Genomic DNA, 25,779 nt, shown 5'->3' with positions numbered 1-25,779 from the left:
TTCTCCATCATCCCGTGACGCTTTTTATGTGCCTCTGACAGAGAGTGTTTCTCATCCTGTGTAAACCTATGCTGTTTGTATGTCTTCTTCCATCGGAAGGTGAGCTGCTTGAAGGGAGGGACGATATGTCATTCATTCTGTCATCTTTGCATCTAGGCTGGCACCAAGCGAGCTCTTTATAAAGTCAGAAGGTGAGAGATAAAGAGAAATGGAGAAAAAGGCAGTGGGAAATAAAGTCAGAGAATTTAAGAAATTTGCTCAAGATGAGCCAAATGGATACCAAGATTCCACACCAGGAGCCCCCAGTCACATGCAGACCAGGTGGCACAAAGTCCTTTCACCATCTAAACAACATCCTACATCCACCTATTTCCCTACATTCACCATCTATCCTACATCCACCTTTTTCCCTCCATTTTCCCTCCACCAGCACCTAGTCTCTGGTTCTGAAGATAGTTTTCCACCTACAGCTGTGCCGCAGCTCTGGTTGGGACACTTGCAAGTGAAAAATGGCTGAGAGAAGGTTGAACCTTCCAGGAACATAGAAGAACAGTTGATGAGGACCCTGGGAGAACAATTTGGTGAATGGAATGAGCGTCTTCCAAGCAAGACTGGTGGGCAAATGCTCCAGAGGAACAGATATGCTCGCTTCTCCCAGCAGTTGCTACTGAAAACGCTATTCCACCACCAAGCCCTCAACCTTCTTGCACACCAACCTCAGGAGAGTGTTTCTGGGGCCCGTGGGTCTTTCTGGCTGTCTCTCCAATATGTGGGAAAGCCCCATGACGGAGCTCGGCCTCTCCTGCTTGCAAAGAAAGGCAGGCAGGAAAACTAGCCAGGAGATTAGCCAGCTGGCAGCAGCTCCGGGGATGGGGCTGTGTGAACCCAGACCGATGCCCCAACACTGTGCAAGAGCCTCCCCTGGCCAGGAATCAGGCTTGCCAGCCTTCAGCCAGCCTCCTCTGAGAGTGTGGTAGCAATCCACCTCCCCTGGGGCCCAGTCCACGGAGAGCAACCCCTCCCCAACTTCTGTCAATTTGCACCTCATTAGCAACAACCTCTCCCCAGGGGCAGTCCCTCCGAAATCCCAGATTGAGCACCTTGTTGGTGCTAAATGAACTCTGGTGTGTGCGGAGAATGGCATCTGAGCTGCTAGGAAAATGACAAGTCTCAGGGCTTCTCAGGAAACCAGGAGAGAACACGCTACACACAGAGACAGAGAAAAACACTGTGTCTGGCAGAAACCAATGGTTCAAGGTCAGCAGGTGCTAGAAATCAAAGGGTTATTTTGAAACTAGTTGATGGGCACAAGCGAATGGTGAGCTGAATGAATGCAACTGAATTGTGGCAGAATGCCCGAGGGAAGTCACAAGAGGGATCTCCTCTACTTGGATGCATGAAAAATGATGTAAAATTACCCACCTCTTCCCATATCAGAGAGAGAAAGAGAGAGAGAGAGAGAGTGTATGTGTTGGGACAGAGGAAATGCCTACAAAACTCTTTAAAGTCCATTAGAAGTAAAGATATTCTAAAAATATGATTGTCTGTTTAAAAATTCTAAAGAAATACACTGACTTGTCAAATTTCCTATTGCTCTTATTAAGGAAGAACAGAGTGAGCAATTTCCTGTTCCCCATGGTGAGTTGGACACATACCTTTATCCCAACTCCTCCCAGAAACTCCCACTAAAATGAGAGTAAAGGAAATAAAAGACACATTTCAGAGTTTCCATTCAGCCTTTTGGGGCCTTTCTCTCAAATATGACTGGATCATCAGATATTTGAACAGAGACTCCAACATGAAAAGAAGACACTAACATAAAAAGTTAAAAACAATTTTAAGAAAATGTTGTTAATATAGGGTGGATAAAACATCCAAAAATTATCATTAATATCCTCAGAGAAATAAGAGAAGATATTAAAGCCATGAAACAAGAAGGGAGTGCTGTAGAGACGAGCACCAGAGATCTAGAAAAAGCACTTAGAAATTAAAAGTAGTATCACAAAAAAAATTAAAAATCTGATAAAAGCATGGAAAAGAAATGAGGAAATCTCCCCAGAAAGCAGATAAAAGGAAAGGAAAACTTAAATAGAAAATAAAATTAGAAAAATAGTCCAGTAGATACAACTACACAAAATAAATTCCAGAAAAAGAAGGAACAGGTAAAATGGAAAGAAAGAAGATATTCTTCCCTCACGCCCCCCAAAAAATAATACCAGAAAATTTCTTAGTACTAAACATTTTCCAACTGACGAGATCTAAAAGGTTCCCAACACCATGAATATATGCGCCATACTAAGGCGCATGTTTTGAAATTTCTAAACAGTAGACAGAAAGAGAACAAATATTTTTAAACCTAGAGAGAAAGAAAAAAACAAAGTTGTTGGGACTCAAAACGGAACTGGCCTTGTCAATTGCGATGCTGGAAGCAGAGAAGCAACAGGGAAATGTTTTCATCATTCTGAGATAAAAATCCCTTCCAATCTAGAACTCCATACCCTGAAAAACTTCAATCATGTGTGAAGGTAGATAAAAAGACATTGTCGAATATGAAAGGACTCAAAATATCTATCCCCTATGCACCCTTTCCGGAGAAGATGCTGCAGGATGTGTCACATGTCCCAGGGAACTTTCTCAACTCGGTCATCTAAAAATATGATGAAAGTTCCTGGGGGGGGTGAAAACCCATCCAGGAATGTATTATTGTCGTTCTTGAAATGGTTGTGTGCTCCACCAAACTAGGCATAAACCTAGGCAAGAAGAAATATGGGATTCGACTTTGGGAAATTGCAATGAGAAATCAAGAGAACGCGAGCTGTGCTACAAACCAGTCCAGAAGGGGAGACATGATGGAGGGAACCAAGGGGGCTGTCTGTACAAAAAATAATGAAACTGACACATTATCTGATATGGTTAAAAGCAATAAAAGATTCCATTAAGAAGTTTGTGGAAGAATGAGAAATAAGCCCACGCAAAAATAATTTTAAAAATGAGACCAATAACACAAGACAGGAAATGTCTTCAATAGCATACTGAGTGGCTCAGCTATGCATAAGATTTACAGTATCAATAATATAAGCATTTACAAATGATCTAAAGAACAATGGTGAAATGAATATATTGGAAATTGAACTAATTCCTCACCTTCTCATAGTAAAACAGTTGAGGAAAATTGCAAAGTAGTCCTTGTGGCCTATTATTTATAAATATAAATGGAGACTCCAGAAGGAAATGCTCACATATTGTAGCTGCTTTGGGGAAAACCAGGTACGGGAGAGAAATAGAGAAGGAACTTCGGGTGCTGTTATCCGCCCTGGGGATCTATTTAACTGTGAACTATGCATTAAGCTCTGCTTATGTATTACTGTGATTAAGTAAGCATTGTACTTGAAAACGAAAACACAAATGTTTGCTAATTGTCACAATCCTGCATTTGCACATCTCCAAAATGACGCGGATGATTAGCAAACCTGTGCTCCGGAGCTGTCACGAGGAATGTCACGATGCTGAGAAGTTCACGAGGTCGTCATAGTATCCCTGGCAGACAGCATACGTATGATTCGGCATGGTGGTGGTGGTGGCGGCAATATTTTGCATTTATAGAGGACTTTACACTTTACGAAGGACATACATCAGTCCATTCAACGTCAACAACCACACTATACTGTACAGTGGGCATCACCGGCCTCGTTTTTCAGAGGAGAACACGGGGGGTCAGAGAGAGTGAGATCTATCTGAGGGTTAGCAAGTGACACAAACAAGCAAACCCCATTTACACACACACACACACACACACACACACACACACACACACACACACCCCTCTGCCCCCCGGCCCCCAACACACACACACTGGGGAGTAGGTAGTAATGTCTTCTAACACGGATGGACGATGACACATTAACAGGCTTCTTTCCTAATTTTATTTATGCCTTTGTCACTCTAAGGGCAGTAAGCTGTAAACACTTTTTGACTGATGCCTGTCAGGAAGAACAAAATTGCATGTGGCAAGTTTTTCATTTAAAACAAAATTGACTTCATTGGATGACATGGAAAGAAACAGGATGTTTCGCATCTTAGAGTCTAGTATATCGAATAGAATTATGACATTGCTTGGCAGTGTCTATGTTATTAATACCTGGATTGGGTTGAAAAGCAGATAAAGAGAGTTTTCTAATCTTACCCCTGAAATTCGTTTGCAGGCTCAGTCTGCATCCCCACATCAGACAGGCCCTGTGGACCTCTGGGCCTGACAGCGCTCACCCCTCTGGGTGGCCGTGAACCAAAATCCTATTCCTTCCTGCATGTTAATACCACTCTGGTTGCAATGCTGCTTTTTCTTGTCTACCCTCATTTTTCTCTCTTTTCCATTTACATGAGGAAAATGGTTTTTCTAAAATGCAAGACGTGAGCCAGCTCTCAAGCATTGCCACTCTGTGGACATAATGCAGAGAATAACCTAGGCATCGTTCTAATCCTTCAGGAACCGGCAAGAAAACCAGGAAACAGAATTGGTCACGATGACTATCCACCACAAGGCTGCCCTCCATTTGCGGAAGATTAGGTCTGAAAGCGTGTGCAGTTTGCAGCTGAAAATCTTTTCGAACTGCGAAATTATCTGTATTTCTATGAACTGGTCCAGCCAATCTCAGTTCACGTAATAGCGTTAGACAGTAACACACCGCTGTGACAGTGAACAACGTTTAAGCCGCTCCACTACTATTTTCTAATGAATGCAGAACACATATTTCTCCCATTAATTTGTCCAGTGATTTCTAGGTATTGGAATCTGGGGGGAAAAAAACTTTCCACTTCATTAAAAACATTCCAATGTTATGATATTTTGGGAGTTTTTCCAAACAGCTTAGAGAGAAAAGTCCCCAGCTCAGAGGCTAGCCATGTCCCCAAATTTCCTAGGTAATTGCCTGTTTAGAACTTAGGACCATGTTGTTGAGCTCCAGTCTTAATGAATGACATCAAATCTAACCACTTTATGTAAAAATGAGTTTCATGTTCAGATTCTGAGGACAGCTCACATTCTCCTTATTCAGTCTTTCCCAAATCCTCACAGATCTGAGATTCGCCCTCCTTCCTCTTGTCCTGGAGGCAAGAGAGGGCCATGGATCTTGGCCACCATGGCCATTGCAGACAGGACAGGGGTCTCCTTTCCCTCTTCATGCCTTGGGGGAGGAAGCAAAGCTCTTGTCCCCTCTGGAATGTTTAATGGCAGGACAGGGTGGAGATGTGACGTCTGTAGTGATAATAAAGGCTCTAGAAGAGGAACCGGCAATGGATCTAGGGAGAGCACGATCTTCCCCACACTGGCTATGGAGCGTCACCTCTCTATGTCAAAACCTCCCATGACTTTCTATGAACTACGAAACCCAAATTCTTCAGATGGCATTTCAGGCTTTCTGTCACAAGCACTTAACTTCCTTGCCTGCTCTCCCACTAGGTATCTCTGGAATCAAAGCAAATCATCCCACAATTCACACTACTGCCCAAATACATCACACCGTCCACACACCATGTCCATCCTCATCCAATGCCTGCTGCCTTGACTGTGTTCCAGACCTGCCCTCCTTGTGCCCCTTCGCCCCCTGTTGAAATCCTACCAGCCCCCCAAAGCCGATGCTCCAAGAAAACCTCCCAAACAGAACTAACTTCTCTCCCCATGTTTGTGTTCCGACAGCCCGGATATCACCATGTGCATCAGGCCAGGCCTGCTGTTCACCTTTGTTCAAGTCGCTGATGTCTAACCAGTACGAGCACATATAACTCTGGTAAAGGTCCTTTATGCATGGATTTGTGGGGAGTGGAACCTATTTAAAGCTTTCCACTCCTTCAGAAAATTCAAAGGATGGATTTCAGGGGCTGGTCAGAGATTAGAAGCAAAGGAGCTGTGTTCCAAAATTCTGTTTCCAGTTTGCCATTTGGAACTTCGGGCACATTTTCTTCATTGAGTCAGTGAGATGAACAAATCCCCCTAGCTATCTGCATCCAGCTCTCCTCTTCCTCCTCCGAGGTGCATTCAATGACCACCTGCTCCAGATCTTCTTCTACTCTTCGATCTGACGTAGGTGCCTTTCTTCTGGGCTCCCCATTTTATCCCCGAACATCCCTCTCTGTATTTATCACTCTGATTGTTACAGGTCAATTCTTTGCCTCTTTCCCTCACTAGACCATAAATTCTTGATAACAGAGATTTTTATTTCTCTTTTATTTCTAATGGCATGTAGTCGGGACTCAATACATTTTTTTATTTGTCTCCCCAATAAGTTATAGGCAAATTCAAGGTAGAAATCATCTATGATTCAACTTTGGATTCCTCACCAAGGGCTTGAAATAATGCTTTACACAGATAACAAGTGAATATTCCATAATTATTCTTACAAAATAGGTACATTTTCATCCAGGGGACTGCTCATGTTATAAAACGTAGGTGAGAAAAATCCAATGGCTCTCCCAGTGATGCTTGTTTTTTAAGTACTTTTCTTCCAATTTTCAACATCAAGACTTCAAAGAGAGCACTCAGCGCATGGGAGAACCTCAGAGACCATTAAGATTCATGTATTTCATTTCTCATCTTCTAAAGCTTCTTGCTTTTTCCATATCTCATCATCCTCACAAATTATCTCGCTCCCTTCAGCAGAGGATGCACATTCCTTGGGTTATTTTTAGAACACCCTTGTGAGCAATATTGGCAGTTCAAAGCACCAGAGAGAATCCACACAAACACACAAGGATTCTCCTGGGGCCTTTGCTTTGTCCTTGAAGCTTTTTTCAGAGCTTCCTAAGGTCTTTCCTTTAGGAACCAGGGGAGCCACATTAAAGGCTTAAGTCCAGTCATTTACTTCCACACCTCCCTGGTGGGTCTACAATAAATATTTATTAAACATCATGGGAACTCATGTTAAGAATACAACAGGAGTATCATGAGCAAGTTCTGTGACACAGACACAACCTGAAGCTACACATCCATGCTCCACGTTTATACCCTGAATTTTGGACCGTGCCCCTGCTCAAATTTCAGGAATCTCCTGATGGAAAAGCAATAATGTTCTTCCCCCACCGTTCACTCTACCCCCAAAAGCAACTACCACCAGGTGAGCTTCGATGGCAAAACAGTCAGTCCACCTCAAAAGCTGTAGAACACGTTCCCTTCTGCATGGAGCTCTGTACATTTGGCAACGGAGGAGATGTTTACAAAGAAAAGAGAACACAAACTCCTGTCATTGTCCTCATGAAAATCAGACACTACTGTCATGAGCAGGGGAGGAACTCATGACAAGCAGGATGATGGAGAACAAACACCAAGAGTGACTTTCCCCTTTTCCCTGTCTACAATGCTCTCCCATTCTTAGTTGTACCTCTGAAGTATAACTTCTGAAGTAGAGAACTATGCTCCTTAAGTCAAGATTGTCATTCAAGGATGGCTGGATAGAGATTTCTGTAGGTTTGATAAATTAGTATCTTGACACGAAGTCCTCAAAACAGCCCTGTTCAATAGAACTTTCTGCAGTGATGAGAATGTTCTAGATCTATGCTTTCCAATATGGCAGCTACTAGCCCCATGTGGCTATTAAGCATTGAATGTGTGGCTAGTATGACTAGGGAACTGGATTTCAAATTGAATGTATTTAGATAGCTTTGATAGGCACATGGTTAGTGTCTACTGTATCGGACTGCAAAGCCCTGGAACCTGAAACAGGAAAATGCTATCCTCTGGACAAAATAAGTCATCTCCTTGGCCACCAAATAAAGGTTTAGCCTAGTAGAGATGGATTTCTTTACCAGCTCTGTGTCAACTCACTAAAAGAAAGCTCACCAAAACCTCTCAGGCAAACAGATTAAGCCAGTTGTAGAAGAGCTGATCACAGGCATTTCTCTATGAGCAGTAAGAGTCAAAGGGAGGGTGGTATAAGCATAAGCCTGAAAAACAGAGGTAATAGTAAACCACGGTTAAGAGAGAGCTTGCCCTTTCTTAGTTAGGAAAGAAGAGAGAAAAAGAGGGAGGGAGAAAGAGGGTAAGAAGAAATCTTGAACATTCGAGAAGGATTGGATGTCTGAAATAAATATGAAACATGCCAAATAAACATTTAGCCAAACTGAAATGACAACTCTTAAGTGAAATGGCTGCAATCTAAGCCAACGTTGGAAATATCAGTAATTTGTTGAATTAGCAGTTTGGAAATTTGGCTTTGGGATGAGTTTTGTAGCAATTGGCCTCCATCCATGCTAATCCGTATACTCATGGCCACCAATGGCCACAGCAAGGGAACTAAGTCCCCCAGAACCATGCCTACACTTGTAGAGAGTGTGCCCTGTACTGGGGCACCCAGAAAAGGAACAGATGGAGACTGAAATCCAGCCTAAGCACCACCCACCACATTCTAGATCCTGGCTCTGCTGCTGATGGAGCTCAGAGGGAGGACTTTCAATGTGTCCACCCAGATTTGGGACCTGTTTCTAATTCGAACAAAGACACCATATGTGCTAATGGTGGCCCTGGGTAGACAACATTTTTAGTTTAGTGCTCAATTCTTGTGAAGAAGGCCATGGATAAACCAGTATGCTGTCAAGTTAGGAATAGCCAGAAAAATGAAGGTGATTAAATATCACCTTTAAATAAGGGATAAGTGAAGAACGAAAGTGGAGATAGTTCAGTCTAAAGAAAAAAGGGCTAAAGAAACATGTGATACCAGACTTCAAATATCTGAAGACCTATCATATAGCAAAAGGGAAAGGGTCATCCTCAATACCCCCCAGAAGTGAAAATGTAACACCTGTAGATAAAAAATAAAGGGGTTAGTTTTGGACTCAACATGGATGGTATAATGGGGGGGAAAAAACGCGAGCTTTGGGTGACTTGGAACTGAATCTGAATCCTGACTCCAAAAATTACTAGCTCTTTGACTTGAAGCAAATTTTTTGCTCTCTCTGAGATTCCGTTTCCTCATCTGTAACATAGAAATAAGTAACTCAGAGAGTCATAATGAATAAATATGAGAACAACAAACAAAGAAGCACAAAGTACCTAACTCATGCTAACTATTCATTAAATGATAACACTTTCATTTTTCCTATAACAAACACTTCCAACAATTACACTTGACCCATCAGACCTGACCTGACCTATCTCCCTAAGGTAACCAAGAACTCCTGGCACTGAAGACTTTGACCAGTAGAGGCTGGTGGACCATTTGCCCATGATATTTTACCAATTAGGTTTCTTCTGTTGTTGATCCAAGCAACAGAAACCAACCCTGTTTAACCTAAACAAAAAGCAAGTTTGTTGGGAAGATGTTGGATCGTTCACAATTCAGGAGAAAGGCTAGTGATCCATGCTTGGAAAAGACAGGAGCCAGCACAGCGGGAACGTCCTACCAAAGCACTGCTAATGGATGTAAACAAACTGGCCCTCCCTTTGACAGTCCTTTAAGAGGCCAAGTCCAACACAGACCAGTGGTCCAAGCTCAGGTCACACGCCCTAAGCGGGTACCAGGGTGGTGAGAGGAAGCCACCTACAACAGCTTCCAAGGACCTCACTGGTTTCCATGCAGAGCCAGGCACCCGGACGTACAATCCCACAAGACTGCACACCAGAGAGTAGAGGTAATTCCCGAAAGGAAAACAGGGTTTATCTATACATGTAAACTGGGATAGAGCACGAGGAATGCTTAAGGGCACTCGCCAAGGAGTTCTCCTGGCTTTCAAATCCCGGCTTCTTGCTTGATAGCTCTGTGGCCCTGAGATGCTGCTTCATTACCCCGTGCCTCAGTTTCCTCTTCTGTAAAACTCTACATAATAATAGCACCTGCCTCATAAAGTTGTTGCAAGAATTCAGTGAAATAATGTATGTAGAGCATTTAGCACACTTCCCGGCACAAACAGTAAGGCTTCCATAAATGTTATTATTATTATTATTAATATTACTATTAATAATGCTGAGGGTATACCCCTGAGCGTGTCCCAGATACACTTTTTCTGAGAGACACTGAAAATCTTGCTCTTCTGTGGCTTTTGTTCAGGCCAGAAAGTCAATGGTTTTAGTGCTCTCCTTCCCAGGCCTCTTGCCTTGATTTCCCCGTGTAGGTAATGGGTTCCTAGGACACCAGAACTGCTCCACCAAAGCTGTTTGGAGTAATTGTAAAGAGTGCACAATGAAGTCTATGAGAAGCACTAATTGCCGTAGAGACGCTAAAAACAACTACACTAATGAATCCAACACCACAGTGGGAATAACCATTCGCCATTTGTGGATTCGTCCATGTATTATGTCTTCCGAACGTTACTTTTAGTTCCTGGAAGAGGTACTTTGCCATCAATGGGAAGGCAATTTACTGGAAGTTAAAGAGCAGCTTCCCAGCATCCCATCTGCTCCCGGAAAGAGATATTTTCTCTCAAATGGCTTGGGGAGGGGGATTAAGGGAGCCATGTGCGGTGCGTGCTTCAAAAACAACACAGATTGCTCCCTTAGCAACTCCCATGAAGCAGTGCTCTGAAGACAATATACGTGTCTAGGTACACATAAGTTTGGCAACAGTTTGTGTAAGCTAAAACAGAGATGCAGAAACGCCTTGACAGGGAGGGCCGCGGGCTTTCACACACAAATCACGCCGGCTTCAAAATCAATGGTGGTGCAACCGGAGAAACACCACACCAGACAGCGTGGTCATTTGACAGCTCCCCTTTGACACACATACGTACAGGGACATTACATACACGGCTTCCTCTATATTCAGACCCTTTTCCCTGATAAAACTGAACTCCGTGACTTCTGCTAGCCTTATACAGTCTTTTGTCTTCATCTTGCAGAGCCTTCGGTCACCAGCAACATTTCAATACGATGAAATCTTGGCCACAAACCAACTCCTTGGCTGTAACCAAATTTTGCTCTATGCCATATTCCTTCAAACACTTAGGATTCTAAGTTATCCAGAGTCTTCCAGTGAGACATCGTCAGTTCGTGTCAAACATGGCCTCAAAAACATACCTGTTCATCAGTCGCATTTTCTGGAGAGATTTTCAAAACCTGAAAACTGCAAGTAGCCTCTGCTTGTTTCTCATTCGGTGGCAGAACATGGGAGTTTGCTTATTAGGTGATCAGCTATGTTGAATTTCCTCCATATATTCAACAAATGTGTTGAGGTGCCTATTTCTTCTCCTAAAATCACGGAGCCACAGGAGCATATGCTATAAGGAGATGGGAAATGCAGTTGCTGTAAAAATGAAATGCTATTCTTGGAATACCTATGTCATTATTTGAACTGAACCTCCTTTACAATGAAATGGCTGCTGCTTAGCAACTAATGCAAAGGAAGAGCCTGCATATTTCTCTATCTCCCCCGCCACTCCCGCCCCAAAGGAGGAGTATCCACCAGACACCATCACAGTGGTGGCTTCATATTTGCACCTATACAGGAAGAGTCATGAGGATGACAATGAGTTCATCCTCCTCGTCAATGAAATATGGATTTGGTGTGCCAGCCAGTGATTGATTCCCGCTTTGTCCGTCGTGATTAACAACTGAGATAAAGTCAAGTGCACGAAATTAACGAAAGGGAAATGTTGCTATCTTTCTGTAGAGCCCAAGGAAGCAGTGCCCTGAAGTGAAAAGACCATGGCATGTCAGATCCAACAACTGGCAGAAGCCTGGCAGTGTCCCTTACTGGCACGTGGCTTTCGGAAAGTCACTTAGTAGTCAAGCCAGTTCCCAGAACGATACAAAGGCCATGAAAACAATCCCTGCTCTACCTGTTGCCTCGGATTGTTTTCATGGTAAAATTAGATCAATTATGGGAAAGCAGTTTATAAATGGTAAAGCCCTAAAAGCGCCACACACATTTTTATTATAAGTACCTAAATTTAGTCAGTATTAACAGTTTAAGAAACCTCCAGAAATTTGTCTTTCTTAAAAAAAATCCCTTAGATTTTGTTATAATTCAGCACTGGCTCATAGAAAGCTTCTGTTTTAATCTTTAAATAGCTTTGATGCTTATTTTTGAACTAGAGATTTAATTTGCTAAGAAACTCTGAAGGCTTTCTTCAAATGTGAAAGAGTGACTCAGGCTTCTTAAATGATCCTTGGGAACTTTCTAAGTGTTTATAACTGCATGCATGAATATACTTATGAATTCTGAAGGACGTTGTTATGGAAAAACTTACATTGCAAATACTTGCAGCCTGAATAGGCCCTCCAGGTAAAGGTGAAAGACTCAACTCCTCTAAGAATTTTTTTTTTTTTTAAGCAAATGGCATTTATTATGCCTTTGCTACCACATAAGGTGTACATAAATTGGTCCTCACTTCTTCACTGGACCCCAAGCCATTGTACCATTATCCACCACCCTTCACGTTCCATCCACTCTGATTACACAAGATCTTATACTGGAGGTGGAATGTGAAGTGGGAGAACCAGGCTGTAATCCCTGCAAGTCACTCCCTGGCCCCAGGAAACTGGGTATCTTCCCCCCATCTCATGCAATGGAACATTCATACAGTTTTAAGAAGAACCATCAAGGAAAGCTCCATCTTGGCCTCCCTACAATTGTCAGTGGCACCTAGCTATTCACAGAGCTGAGTCTGTGGGTGGACAGGAAAGGAATTCTTGATCTCTCAGCCTATCAACCTCCATGAGGGCCTTTCTCTATGTCCTGTCTTAGGACTGACTGGACCCACTAAGACGAAAAACACAGGACTCTCCTCTCAAGGGTTTCTAATTCTAACCATGAGGTGGTGAAAATATGGCTATTTGCATACAGAAAATGGAAGAAAGGTGAAAGAAGAACCAGAGTGAAAAGCCGCATTAGGGACGCGATAGGCAAATATGGACACAGAGCTTAATTAACTCTGTCTTTTAACTAGCTTTGTGGTCTCAGGAAAGTTGCTCAAACTCTAAGCCTCAATGTCCTTATCTGTAAAACGGCAATAATAATAATTTCTACTTCATAGAGGGTTATGTGAGCAGCTCTTGGCACAGCGTACGCATTTAATAAAATCAGTAGCTTGTAATAATTCATTTTCACAAGAAGGTAGGTAAGTAAATTAACACTTGCAGTCTGAATGTGAGCCAAGAAAAACTTCTTCCTTTTCTTAGCGACACTTTACAAAAACGTTGGAAGTACACAGGCTGCTTTTGCTGCCTTGGGGAATGGTTTATCAGCAGTCACCAGGGAAGGAAGGCGGGGATTCTTGGCCATTGTGGAAAAAGGTCGGTTAGGTCTGGTGTTCACTCTGCCAGGGAAAATGGTACCCTGAAGCTTCTGGGGCTCAAGATTTTTCTACTTCCTGTCTAACTTTAGATGCTGAGCACAGGACTTCAGTTGGAGAGAAACAAAACTATGCTACAGCTTAGTCTTTGCATCGAGAGGGGGCCAACTTAAAAGGAAGAACCTGTTTAAAATCAGGCTCTCTTCTCAAAAACCTCTACAGGAAATGCTCTCTGAGAGACAGTGCCTCCAACCCTGGCACATACATAAGGACAATGATGAGAACACAGTTCTTTCCGTTTGAAGACTGCTCCAGAAGTTTGTCTCAAAATGACACGTGGAACTCTTTCCAACGGCTTCCACATCAACTTATATAAACCTTTTCTTTTTTTTCCCCCCAATCTTTAAACAAATGGCTTTCAAGTTTTTTTTTAAAACAAAAATTTATTTTTCCATAGAATTTTAACATCTTTCTCATATACAAAGGCATGACGAATTTTAAAAATATACGTTGGACCTTTCAAAGGAGTCTATTTAATGGCTATTTCCTGAACATCTACATGATACACAAAAGCAACCAAACTGCTTTTTTCTTTGCCTTTTGAAAGAAAAAAAATAGATTTCCTTCCTCAATATTTATTTCATAGTCCTGAGACAGTTTTATTTGTTCAGCAAATATTTAACAATCATTTAAAATTAAATAAATAAGTAAATTCTGTGGTTTGGCCTAGTTGAGATAACTGGTAGAATAACCCAGGAGACTGAGCCTTCCATATCTGAAATGATCCAGGATAGGGAGCATCTGGAAAGCTTTTTGTCTCTGATTGTCAGAACACGGCAGCCGGCCATTGTCTGGACATACAAAGCAGACATCATCAGCCAGGCCAGAAGAGAAATAACCTCTGTCCTGGAGTCCCTGGTGACAACTCTATTTCTAGTACCTCTGTCTTTATCTGTTTCTGACACCGCAAAGCTCTGAGACCCCTGTTCCCCAACCTTCCACGCCTGGCTTCCAGCTCCCAGACGACCAGTGGGGGTGTGGCCACTGCTCCCTGACTCCTCTGCACACTGACCATCTCTGCTTCACCGACCTTGGCCTTCTGCCTGCTCTGATTTCCAGAGCCCTTAGAAGCAGCTTTCTCAAGATGAAATAGGACGAGTTGTGACAACATGGATGGATCCTGAGATGATAATGCTAAGCGAAATAAGTCAGACAGAAAAAGCAGAGAACCGTATGATTTCACTGATATGTAGTATATGAACCAAAAACAACAAAAGAACAAGGCAAATGAGAAACAAAAACTCATAGACACAGACAATAGTTTAGTGATTACCAGAGGGTAAGCGGGGAAGGGGGTGGTAGATGAGGGTAAAGGGGATCAAATATATGGTGATGGAAGGAGAACTGACTCTGGGTGGTGAACACAAACTGTGATTTATAGATGATGTAATACAGAACTGTACACCTGAAATCTATGTAACTTTACTAATAATTGTCACCCCAATAAACTTTAATTTAAAAAAAAGAGCAGCTTTCTCCTCTTCACATCTTTTAGTAACAGTGACTATTTTTTAATAAGTTGTGAAAAGAAAAGTACATACTCTGTACCCTAAGGAATGCCAAAAACTTTCATGTAAATTTCATAAGTATATATCAATCTCATTTTCATCTTATTGGAATGATTTTATCAGTAGCTACCAACATTTGGCTAATATACAATATTTGGAGAAAAATAAATAAATCTGCTCCTTAATTAGACTTATGGATGCACCACTCTAACAAACACATGATAGCACTTACTTTATGACAGGGAGAATTATAAGTATCAACCTTTAAATAATCCTACAAGGTGGATAATACTATCATTACCACTTTATAGATGGGGGAACTAAGGCACAGAGAGGTTAAGTAACTTGACTAAGGTCACACAGCAGGCAGAGGTGGAGAACTGAACAGAGGAAGCAGGACTCTTAACCACTATTCCATTCTGTCTCTCATGTAATTGGGGAATAAAATAATGAGATTTGACTGCAATTTAATTATTACTGCTTTAAGCTTTGAATGTGTTTCCCCCTCCACCCAACAAAAGCCAGACCGTTAATATTATAGCTTAACTCAGAAATGATTCCTTATCAAAGCATCATTTATGAATCTGAAAATCTAAAGGCAAATCTCCACTTGAGCAAAATGTGTGGAGGTTGGGCGCAAGAACTACAGAAGTTCCTATCAAAAAGCTGTTGCCGTTAAATAACAGCATTTGCTCCATTTCAAAGGCTCACAAAACCTCAGGGCTGGAAGGAAAGAACATTAAAATTCACAAGCAAAGGCCTCTCTTCCCATCTCTCCCCAACCACAGTCCCTCCCTCAGCCAATACACACACACCTGGCGAATGGATCTTCTCTGAAATCACCCAAGCAATGCGCATGCCACCTCTTTTTGAACAGTACCTGTGGATGTCAGGAAACTCACCTGCCATTCTTCGAGTGCTTTGTATGTTACGTGACTACAAAGTAGCTGGCACTTTTTCCAAGACTTTGTTAGTAAGTGAGTTTAAAACAAAACAAAGGCTTAGCGTCACTAAGTCAACCAAGGAGAACTTTTCCACCAAAGTCCATCAGCCAAGTTGGAAGCAGAGAGTAAGTAATGTAACACTGAACAGAGGCTGCTGGAATAACCTCAGGCGGGACAATGGGCAGGACAGACTCGGGGAACACAGGGCAACCATCTTTCTGCATTTCTAAGTTCTCATGGGAAGAAAAGTCAACCAAAAATTCCCTGAGGAGAAAAATCAATGATGCCCGTTGGAAAGGGATGAGACAGACAGAAAGAGAGCTGGAGAGCTAATTAGTGCTACTCGGAAGGCAAATTAAGGCCTTTTCTTTGACAAGCTGCAAATAGCTGGTTAAGTAAGAGCTTCTGCCACCCGTCTCCAGCCTCCAACAGCTGGCTAACCGGTACTCACACGGGAAGTTGTAGACAGATACACAGTCCTGGGCTGTGGGACAAAGTGTACATCAGAGAAAGGCAGACCTTTCTCTTAGTAGAAAGGAAAAAATTGCAACTGAGATGGACAGGGAATAGATCACAGTAGTAGTTTATTTAAAGAAGGCAATTAAATTCATTCATTCAATAAATATTTATCCAACACCTACTGAGCAATAAGAACGGCTTCAAAGATTCAAATAAGAAGGTGCGATTTCTGTCTTCAGAGGAACTACCAACGTAGCAAGGAACAATAATACATAATAAGCTAACCGTGCTGAGCCCTTTACCTAAAGTAACTCGTCGAATTCTCAGAACAAACCTCTAAGGCAGGGATGACTAGTACCTTATTTTAGAGGTGAACAGGCTGAGCCTCCGAGGGGTTATATAACATGCCCGAGATCAACAAGAAGGTGCCAGGTTCAAATCCTAGTGTAATTCCCAGAACAGAAAATTCCAGTTCAGGCCTAACGCAGCTGCTTGAAAGCACCATGTGAGAATAGGGGAGGACGAACCACCTGTCACAGAAAGTGGACACTTTTGTGCTCAGTCCTAAGGAGGAGTTTGCCTGGGGAACAAGCCAGAGATGAATTACGGGAGGATTATGTGCAAACAGACATAACTTGGTGTTTTTATTTCCTTAATCTTCCCGTGCTTTGCACTGGTTTATTATGCCTTGTGATAGGCATAACATACCTACCATCCAACCAGCTCAAACAATTCCAACAGCTCAAACAGGTCCAACCCGTTGAAACAATTTGAAATGAGTCCATTGTATCATTATTGCCAGCAAATTAACTGATAAAGAATAAAAAAGCCTAACAGCTTAGATTTTGTTTCTCTCCTTATCTTCCTTCTTCCGTTATCTACCGTAAGAAAAGCTCACACCCCATCTCTAAATTGCAATAACTATTATCCTAAAACTACAATTATAGGGTCTCAGAAAAAAATAATTAGGCTCAGTATTACCAACACAAACTGGTGTAAGAAAGCAAATGTCACAACCCAGCACGTAGGCAGTGGACCTTCCAGATGCTTCTGGTCTCACAGAGAGACTTCCTGAGCCCACTTCCTGAGGACCCCTCAGGGTTGCAGAGGGAATGTGTACCCCAGGTCCCAGCCCAGAAGGCCATGGAAGGTGCAGCCAGCCTGGGCCCTCACGAGGGGTGCTCATTTCTCAGATCGGAAAGTGCGGTGTTCCCAAAAATCTAACTCTAGTCTCACTTAATCTGGCCCTATGCAGCAGTGCTGCTGTTGTCACAGAAGAACTGAGCACCGGCAAAATTCCCTTCACCTTCTCCTCCCCCAATTCCACATCACTCCATGCTGTCACTCTTCTCTGTGAAAATCAAGCCTCCGAGAGAGCAAACAGAGCAGATTAAGTACTCTGGACAGTGGTCCCAGTGCACTGCTGCCTGGTGTGTGTCCCGACAGGATGTCTACACTGAGCCAATTCCTGAGTAATGACTGAGGAAAGAAACATTAAGTTAGAACCAAGGTTTACACCTGAGCCGAAAGTCTAAATATCAGGCAAAAACATAAATAAAATCGATTTACAAAAGAGGATGCAGCATACTGTTACTTGGGAGAAGCAAAGTTGCCCCCCATATACTACTGATTCCCGTGCAAGGAAAAACAATGCCCGTGCTATCCTACTTGGTTTTCAATATCCCCGTCGTCTTTCTTATAATCACATAATCTTGCTTTGCAGGATAAAACACCAAAAGGAAACACCATGTTCTTATCATCAACATATAAAGAATAACAGGTCCTTTTGTACCTAGTTGCCTAATCTAAGAAGTCGAGTGCTCCTTTCCATTACTTTTATTTCATACCAAAAACTCCCTGTAAAGAGGATCTGGTATGACCATCCTGAAGAACAGCCATCAGCATGACATATGTAAGGAACTGCCCAAGCTTCCTTCAAGCAAAACCACACGTCATCAATTACTCTGTGCTGCTCAAGGGAGTACAGACAGGCCAGCTCCTCACGGGATCTAGGCTCACTTACACAACACCTGTGTAATTTTTTTACCAAAAGTGGATAATACTCTGAGATAGGTATCTTCATACAGATGGCAGGTGTCATGTAGGTGGTTTCGTTCTCAGAAGCAAAACCGATCTATTTTCTGATGATCATGAACTGATATTCATTTTTATTTCTGAAACAGTAGATGAATTCCTTAAAATTATGTAGCCAAAGGGATACAGACCAAAGACTAAAGTATACAAAGTATAATACATAATGATCTGTGGTATATTACAGAAGAGTTTGCATATGACACTGTACAAATCGCATGCGCACACACGTGGAGAGAGTTCAAACCAAAAATGAATGTTTAGGGAAGCATGATGTGGTCCAAAGAGAAAGTCACTTACAGTCAGATGTAGGTTTAAATTCTGCCTCCTACCCAAGAGCTAAACCTCAGGTTCATTTTCTATAAAATAGAAATAATCATAATCACAGCATAGGACTGGCCTGAAGAGTAAATCAAATGGAATATACAAGAACATTTAGTGCAGTGCCTGGTACACAGAAGTTACTTCTTCTTCCCCTCCCCGGTGTGTCTCTAAAAGATTTTTTTAATATTACTGACTTAAATGGGAATTCTTACAGTGGCTGTAAAAAAAAAGTCCTACACATTATATAGTCATTGGCACATATGTATCCGTTGCAGCACCATAATTTGCAAAGAAAAAAGAAGTAGTAATTTTAAGAGAAAAGTACCAGCTCACTTGCACTGCCTTCTAACACCTTCAGCTTTACAGTCTACAGAGACTATTTGCTCTAGGGGAGCAGAATCTAAAATAAAGGAAAAATTCTCATGGGAAAAATGGTTCCCAAAAAAAGCCAAGAAAGAAAAGATAATGAGGGAAAATCGAGGGTTATATGTAAAGGGGGTTATTTTACTTAACAAAGTAAAAGTCATGCAAAGTGAATAATCTGCCTCCAGAAATGGTTATTTAAAGGCTTTTTGTAAAGGGCTCTGGTTCCTAAAAAGACAGGAGTCACTGCATATGCCCACCCACTCCTCATTTATTTTTAAACCCTAGCTTATATGTTCCTTAGCAACAGAAGGAGCAGATGAGACCCCCCTACACACATGCACATGCACACCCTCCCCCAAAGCCCCCTTCTTGCCTGTCAAGTGTCATTCCACAAATATCCATGTTCTTCAAAAGATATTTTTGACCTACCTGCAAATCTCCTTTTCCCCACCTCAAATGATCCTCCTTACACAGCAGCCATACCTCACACTCTAACTTGAACCTTTTCACGTAGACTCCATCTGTGAGGTCTTCCTGACCCCCTTCATTAACTTCCATCAGTAGCTGTCCTCACGTGCCCCCCCAAAAGTGAGGTGGCATGGTCCTCCCTGAGGAGCCAATGCCCAACTCCAGCCAAAGCTGCTCTTGCCCTCCAGGCCATTCATCACCCACCAGTGAAATGGTCCGGCCCAGCTACCACAGAAACCATTGTGAGTGGGTAGGCCACTGACAAATGGAGCCTCTCTCCAGGTTACCCAGGATAAGCATGAGCCACATGAAATCACCTGCCTTTCTGGTGTCTTTTGCCTGACTTTGAGACTGCCTGGCCTTGTTTGGCTGGGCATGGCTTAGGAGTTCAATGATCAATTGTTTGGCCTTTGGGAAAAAAATCAAACAGCAGTCCTCAGATATTAGTGTACTTATGCATTGCAGGAGGAGCCTGTTAAAAAATTCCCACCCACAGAGAGTTGGATTTTGTAAGTCTGGGGTGGCGGGCATTTTTAACCAGCCACCTGAGGTGATACGGATGCAGGTGAATCAGAGACTGTAAAGCGTTATTTAAAGGGAAATGAGGTTCACAGAGCAGGATGTATTTTCTATAGAGGATTCTATCCCTCTGCAGGACAACTCTGTCTGGGTTCACATCTCTATTTGTGTGTGTGCACACTTACACATGCACGTGTGAGCACGCAACCCAGAAAGCCAGGGCCCCACACACTCCCTGTGCACGGGAGAGAAGCTCAGAGAAGGGCCCCTGCCAAGAGGCAAGCTGAAATGATTTCCCTTGCAAACTCTGGCTTTGTAGCCCGACCCAGGCAGGAGTCTAATGAAAACTCATGACAGCTGCCCAGACCCCCGAGGAGCTGCAGGTCAGCAGTACCCCCTCGAACTCAGTTCCTAAATTAGGCTGAATGTAGTCCCTGTTCCCCTAAGGGCCAGCCAGGCCTTCGTCACTAGGAAGTAGAACTGCCTGTGTCCCAGCATACCTCCCTAGAGCTACCCCGCTCTTCACCACCTGCCTAATTTTAGAAACCATAAATATAAAACGAAAGACCCATTCGGTCCCGATCTATGTGAGTGACTAAAAGAGCAAGTCAGGTGAGCAACTACCTCAAAGCACAGTGAACAAATGCACTCGATGGACGTGGCAGCCACAACCTCACCCGGAAGACCGTTTCGGCGGCGTGCCGGGTGCCTGGGGCCTCAGACCAAGCAAAGCCAATGGGGATGCCAGTGATTCACACACGTGCCCCCCCCAATACAACACACACCCTCATAAACCCACACACCTCTGTCATCTGTCATCTGCTTTGGCTTACATAACAGCACATGGTGCGACAGGCTTAATACTTTAGATGGGTTTCTGGAAAGGACTGCTAACTCTAAAGGAGTAGGGTCGTAAGAGTGCTTTCACTGACCCCTTTTCAAGAAATACGCCAACTCCTAGCAAGTGCAAATCTTTGTAATTCGATGCTTGTTGACCACCTGGACTTTTAAAACGAATAAGCAGTAAGGGTAGTCTCTGAAACCCTCCAAACCGCTCAGTATCTTTATTCTTGCCTGGGGTGGGGGCGGGGGGGGGGGTTGGATAGCGGGCAGAAGACCTACTGAATCCGCACTTCTCATTTTTGGATCCTGACACAATTTGGGGGACTCTTTTATCATGATTTGGTGGCCATTTATCTCACACTGCCCTTGTCTCCAAAATACATCCATCCTCAGGGGCAAGCACGGTCCCATTCTCGTCCTCACCCCTAGCGTGTCAGCGGGCTCCCCAAGTCGCCCTTCTGGGCACACCCAGGAGAGTGGGGAGAGCACATCTACGTGTAACCCCATAATCAGTTGCGTGTCTACAAACAGATCCACATGGTCTCCTCCTTAATGGGGGATGTTGAGGCAGGTTCAGTTTCCATAAGGATTTCTCTTCAGTACCTTTCTCTCTGTCAGGTGATCTCAACTATCAAGTTAGTGCAAAAGGTTCATCCAGCAAAATCTGGAAGGTGGGGGAGTGGCTGAAGATGACACCGGCTTAGGGACAACTTTGAGGATTTCCCTCAAGAAAACCAGGCATCTCTGTGTCTGCACCCCCGCCCCCCCCCACACACACAGACACGCGCGCATTTTTGTTGTTCTGACCTCAGGGACCCCATCTTCTCTCCTGTTACAAGGGGAAGCCGGGCGCACGTAGCTTCCCTCCAGCCCAGAGTGATGGGCTGAGAAGAGAACACATCTCCAGAAAGCCGGGTGGGGAGGGGAGCGCGCGCCAGGTGTCTCCAACTCCGCGCAGCGCCTCTCGCAGGGAAAAGAGCGGGTCTCACGCCCCGCGGCGGCACCTGTCTCCAACCGCCTCTCCCGCGCCTACCTGTAAGAAACCTGCTTCCGGAAAGTTAAGTTCTTCAGCTTTTCCTCCAGCGCCTCGTCCTTCTCCTTCGGGCCGGCGGCCGCGGGCTCCTCCAGGGCAGCGGCCCCCGCCGCCGCCGCGCCCCGCGGGTCCGCGCCGCCCTCGGCGCCCAGGCAGCAGCTCCCTGCGCCGCTCCCGCTGCTGCTGCTGCCGCCCGTCGCCCCCTTCTCCTCTCCCGCCGAGGAGCTGGGGTTCATGGCGACCGCTCCGGCGGCCGCGGAGGGAACCGAGACGTAGCCGCTGTAGAGGCCCGGCCCGCTGACCGCGCTGGCGGCAGCCGCCGCTGCAGAAAAGCGAGCAGGACCGCGCGCCGCTGGCAGGGGCGGCAAATGGCAGCCCCTTCCCGCAGCATCCATCCGCGGCTGCAACGCACCGGGGCATTGTGGGAAACTCCGTGCCTCCACTCCCCCTCCCCGACCAATCAGAGGCCACCACCCTCCGCCTCTCCGCGCCCTCCCCCTGCAAACCCGCGCCCTCCAGCCCCCCCCCTGGCCTTTCCTAAATCCGGAGCACAAGCCTGGGCGGACCCTGAACTCTGTCCTAAGGCGTCGGGCTGCGGAGAGGGAAACTCAGGGGAGGGGACGTGGAGACGCCGGGCTGGGGGAGCGGGGCGCGAACACAGGCTTCAACAGTGGAGACGGCGGGAGGGAAACTCCGGGAAAAGCGTGCCGCGCCCTGGTTCCTACACCAGGAAACTGGAACCGGGACGGGCGAGCTGCCCTGCCCCGGCACTTGGCCCGTGAGCGGTGGCGCCCACCTTGGTTCCAGTGCCCTTATTCCAGAGGCCCCGGTCAGCATTCTCTCCACCACCGCTCTCCACATCCAGGCAGAAGCCGCCCTACGCGGGAAACCTTGGGGGGATGTAGAAGGAGCGTGGTCGGTGCGAACCCCGCAGAAAATTCGTGCGCAGTGTAAATTAAGGGGTGAGAGAGGTCAAGTTTATGATACAGGTGAAGCGCCCACCTACTCTCTCAGGGAGAAGGCTGGGACCCCTTCATACCTGAATGCCCCAACCTAGCGTCTTCCTTACGCAGAGAAGGCTCTCCCTAAATAGCTGTTATTCCGATTGAATCGGATCATAAGGCCCTCAGTGAAGCAAAAAGGCTGAGAGAATCCAGGAGGCAAAAGTGAGGGTGCGTGCAAGGGTTGAATGCTGGTGCCTGACCAGAGAGAAGGGGAGGAGGGGCTGCCTCATAGAGGGGCTTCCAACCACAGGAGACCCCACTGCTCAAACAACCCAAGTTTGCAGCCTCTGCAGATTTACCTGTCCACCTCGCTCGTTTTTGTTTCTAAGATCATCGAAAACTCTCTAGGGCTTGAATGATATGCTCGAAAGTGTGTGAAACATAGTTTTCCCAATTAGGGGTTTCCACCCAAGAAATCTCTGCTGTCAACAAACACGAAAAAAAAATCCATATTTGAGGCTAAGTGCAGTAACCAAAATATATACGTACATATACCTGCAGTAAGAGCACCAAACCAGTCAAGAAGTTCGGGGTCGGCGTCGTGCAACCCCAAACAACTTGCTGGATTTCTTTCCCTTTATTTTCTCATGACTATTATAGAATTAGGAGATTGAACAAAATACTTCTCTCAACTTCCACATTCTGCAATTCTTTTCGTATGTACATTATAAGCAGCCAGCAGTCGGTATTTCCAGAGTAGAGTGCGGAAAGGTAATAAAAATAACAAAAACAGCTAGTGGTTGTTAAGCCCTCGTTTTTAATGACCAGCATGGCGCTAAGCCCTTCATATGCCTATCTCTACATTTTCACAGCATCCCTCAAATGCCAGTAATTTTCCCCATTGCTCAGGCTCAATCAACTAGATATTGGCAGGACCAGGAATCATACCCAGGCTGTGTGGTTGTAGGTCTTCGCTCTTTACCCCCTTACAGGGTGCCCCATCTTCAGAGAAGACTGGGCATATTAGGTGCTTCAGGGGTAAGGTTAAATGATACCCACGAATATCGAGTGTATTGCTAAGACCAAGGAAATATCAGCTTACCTGAATTATTGGACAGCTTCCTAACTGCTCTCCATACCTTCCCTTCGCCAATCAGTTCTGTAGTTCAAACCCCAAGATACCGCTGATATCTTATCCTTTATCTAAACATCTTCCCATTATGTCATATTATCATTAGAGCAAAGTTCAAACAACTTCTTTAACTGATTTAAGGCCACATTAGTGGATGCAGCCATTCCTACTCCTCCCCTCTACAGTTCTGATACTGCCAGTCTGAACTGGACTAGTGACAAGTCCCAGAAGCTCTTGCTCTCTCTGCTCCCATTCTTGCACGCATGGGTCCACGGTCTCCTCTTGCATGCTTCTCTTATTCCTAATATTCACCTAGCTACCTACTACACCTCCATCACATTTCAGTTTATTCTCCCTGCCAGAAGAGTCCATTGATTTCCTTCTGGATTTTGATGGGCGTACCTCCAACAGGCTCCCATTACACCATTATAATAAACTTTGACCACTGCAACTGTTGGTCACTTGTCTGTCTTTCCCACATGTATGTGGGGGCTATGTGTTATTTATCACAATGTCCCCAGTAATTGGCATAATAATTGTGCATATTGTAGGACACTGTTAAGTATTTATTGACTTACAAAAGAAATACACATGGTTTTGAACATATAAACATATGCTCGGATTCACTCATATAAGAAATTCAATGTTAAACTACAACAAGATGTCATTTTTCAGAATAAACCGTTTGATAATAGTGATGGTGAGGGGACAGGAAAATCAACACTCTCTCAAATTGGTGGTATAGTTTAGTACAGCCTCTCTGAAGCAAATTTTGGCAATATCTATCAATATTTGAAATGCACAACCAAATTAACCTATCAATTCCACTCTTAGGAATTCATCCTCTGATGTCTTTGTAGTTGTACACCAAAAATGTAAGACCAAGAACAACCTAAATGTTTGTTAATGTAGGACTAATTACCTACGTTATTCATCCAAACAATGGAATTCTCTGCAGCCATTAAAAGCAATAAGGAATAAGGCAAATTGATATATATTAATACAGAACAATCTCAAAAAATGTTAAAAAGATAATGAAGGTTCAGAGTATTTAGTATGCTACCATTTACAGAAAACACAGGGCAGCTGTAGACATAATATTTCAGAAAAGATACATAACAAAACAGTGACACTCATGCAGAGTTGAGTGAACCTAGCTAGAATCTTGAATTTTTGCCTGATAAACTCAATACGTATGAACAGGAGACATACTGTCTGTCTCTCAGGCTAACAGGAAACCTAGCTAGACAAACCAGGTAGGTATTTGCATGTTTAAAGAGTGTATACACAAAAACGTGCTGCTAAACAAAAGAAAATAGAGTAAAAAAAAAAAAGGTCATTGAACATGCTCCCAAATTTAAGACACAGAGAGAGGAAACCCTATACCTGAGAAGCACGATAATTCCAGCATAAGACAAATGAATTCTTGTGGGTGGCCTTCTTAAGTAACTTCTGAGAAGTTACTTAAAATATCAGTTACCCTTTTAGACAATTCATTTTCCTTTTTTGTTTTTCACTAAGCAAACCTTGTAATTATTCATTCAGCTTCTTAGTTACCTTGACTCCAAAGACTAGAATCCTTGGAAATGGGTCAAAAGCATTCCAATTACGGGAAAAGAAACTGACATTTAACTGACATTAAAAATGCATCTTGTATGATTTTGAGTAATGTAAGTCCATAAACAAGAAAATGAGCTTCTCTGGGTATGTTGAAACATCCCACTTCTAATCCCAGACCTCCCCGGATAATATCTCCATCACTGGACCCAAAGCCATGCCCGTTAGATAAATTTCTTACCTCATCTTCCTATTATCAATTACTATTCATTCCAAAAGAGGTATAATCCCAGTCTTAAATACCAAACCTGCATCTCCT

At 43.9% G+C, this 25,779-nt stretch overlaps 1 protein-coding gene across 2 annotated transcripts in view; it reads right to left on the bottom strand.

Moving 5' to 3' along the window:
• DGKI (diacylglycerol kinase iota) overlaps positions 1–22,222 on the bottom strand; it is a 382,485-nt gene extending 360,263 nt beyond the window's left edge. For both annotated transcript variants that reach the window (XM_033099050.1, XM_033099049.1), the window contains exon 1: positions 21,828–22,222. In XM_033099050.1, the coding sequence (XP_032954941.1) occupies positions 21,828–22,222 (395 nt within the window). The remainder of the gene's footprint in view (positions 1–21,827) is intronic.
• Positions 22,223–25,779: the final 3,557 nt, after the last annotated feature.

The sequence above is a fragment of the Rhinolophus ferrumequinum genome, chromosome 26 (genome assembly GCF_004115265.2).
Source record: "Rhinolophus ferrumequinum isolate MPI-CBG mRhiFer1 chromosome 26, mRhiFer1_v1.p, whole genome shotgun sequence".
Taxonomy (NCBI): domain Eukaryota; kingdom Metazoa; phylum Chordata; class Mammalia; order Chiroptera; family Rhinolophidae; genus Rhinolophus; species Rhinolophus ferrumequinum.
This window is presented reverse-complemented; position numbering and strand designations above follow the sequence as displayed.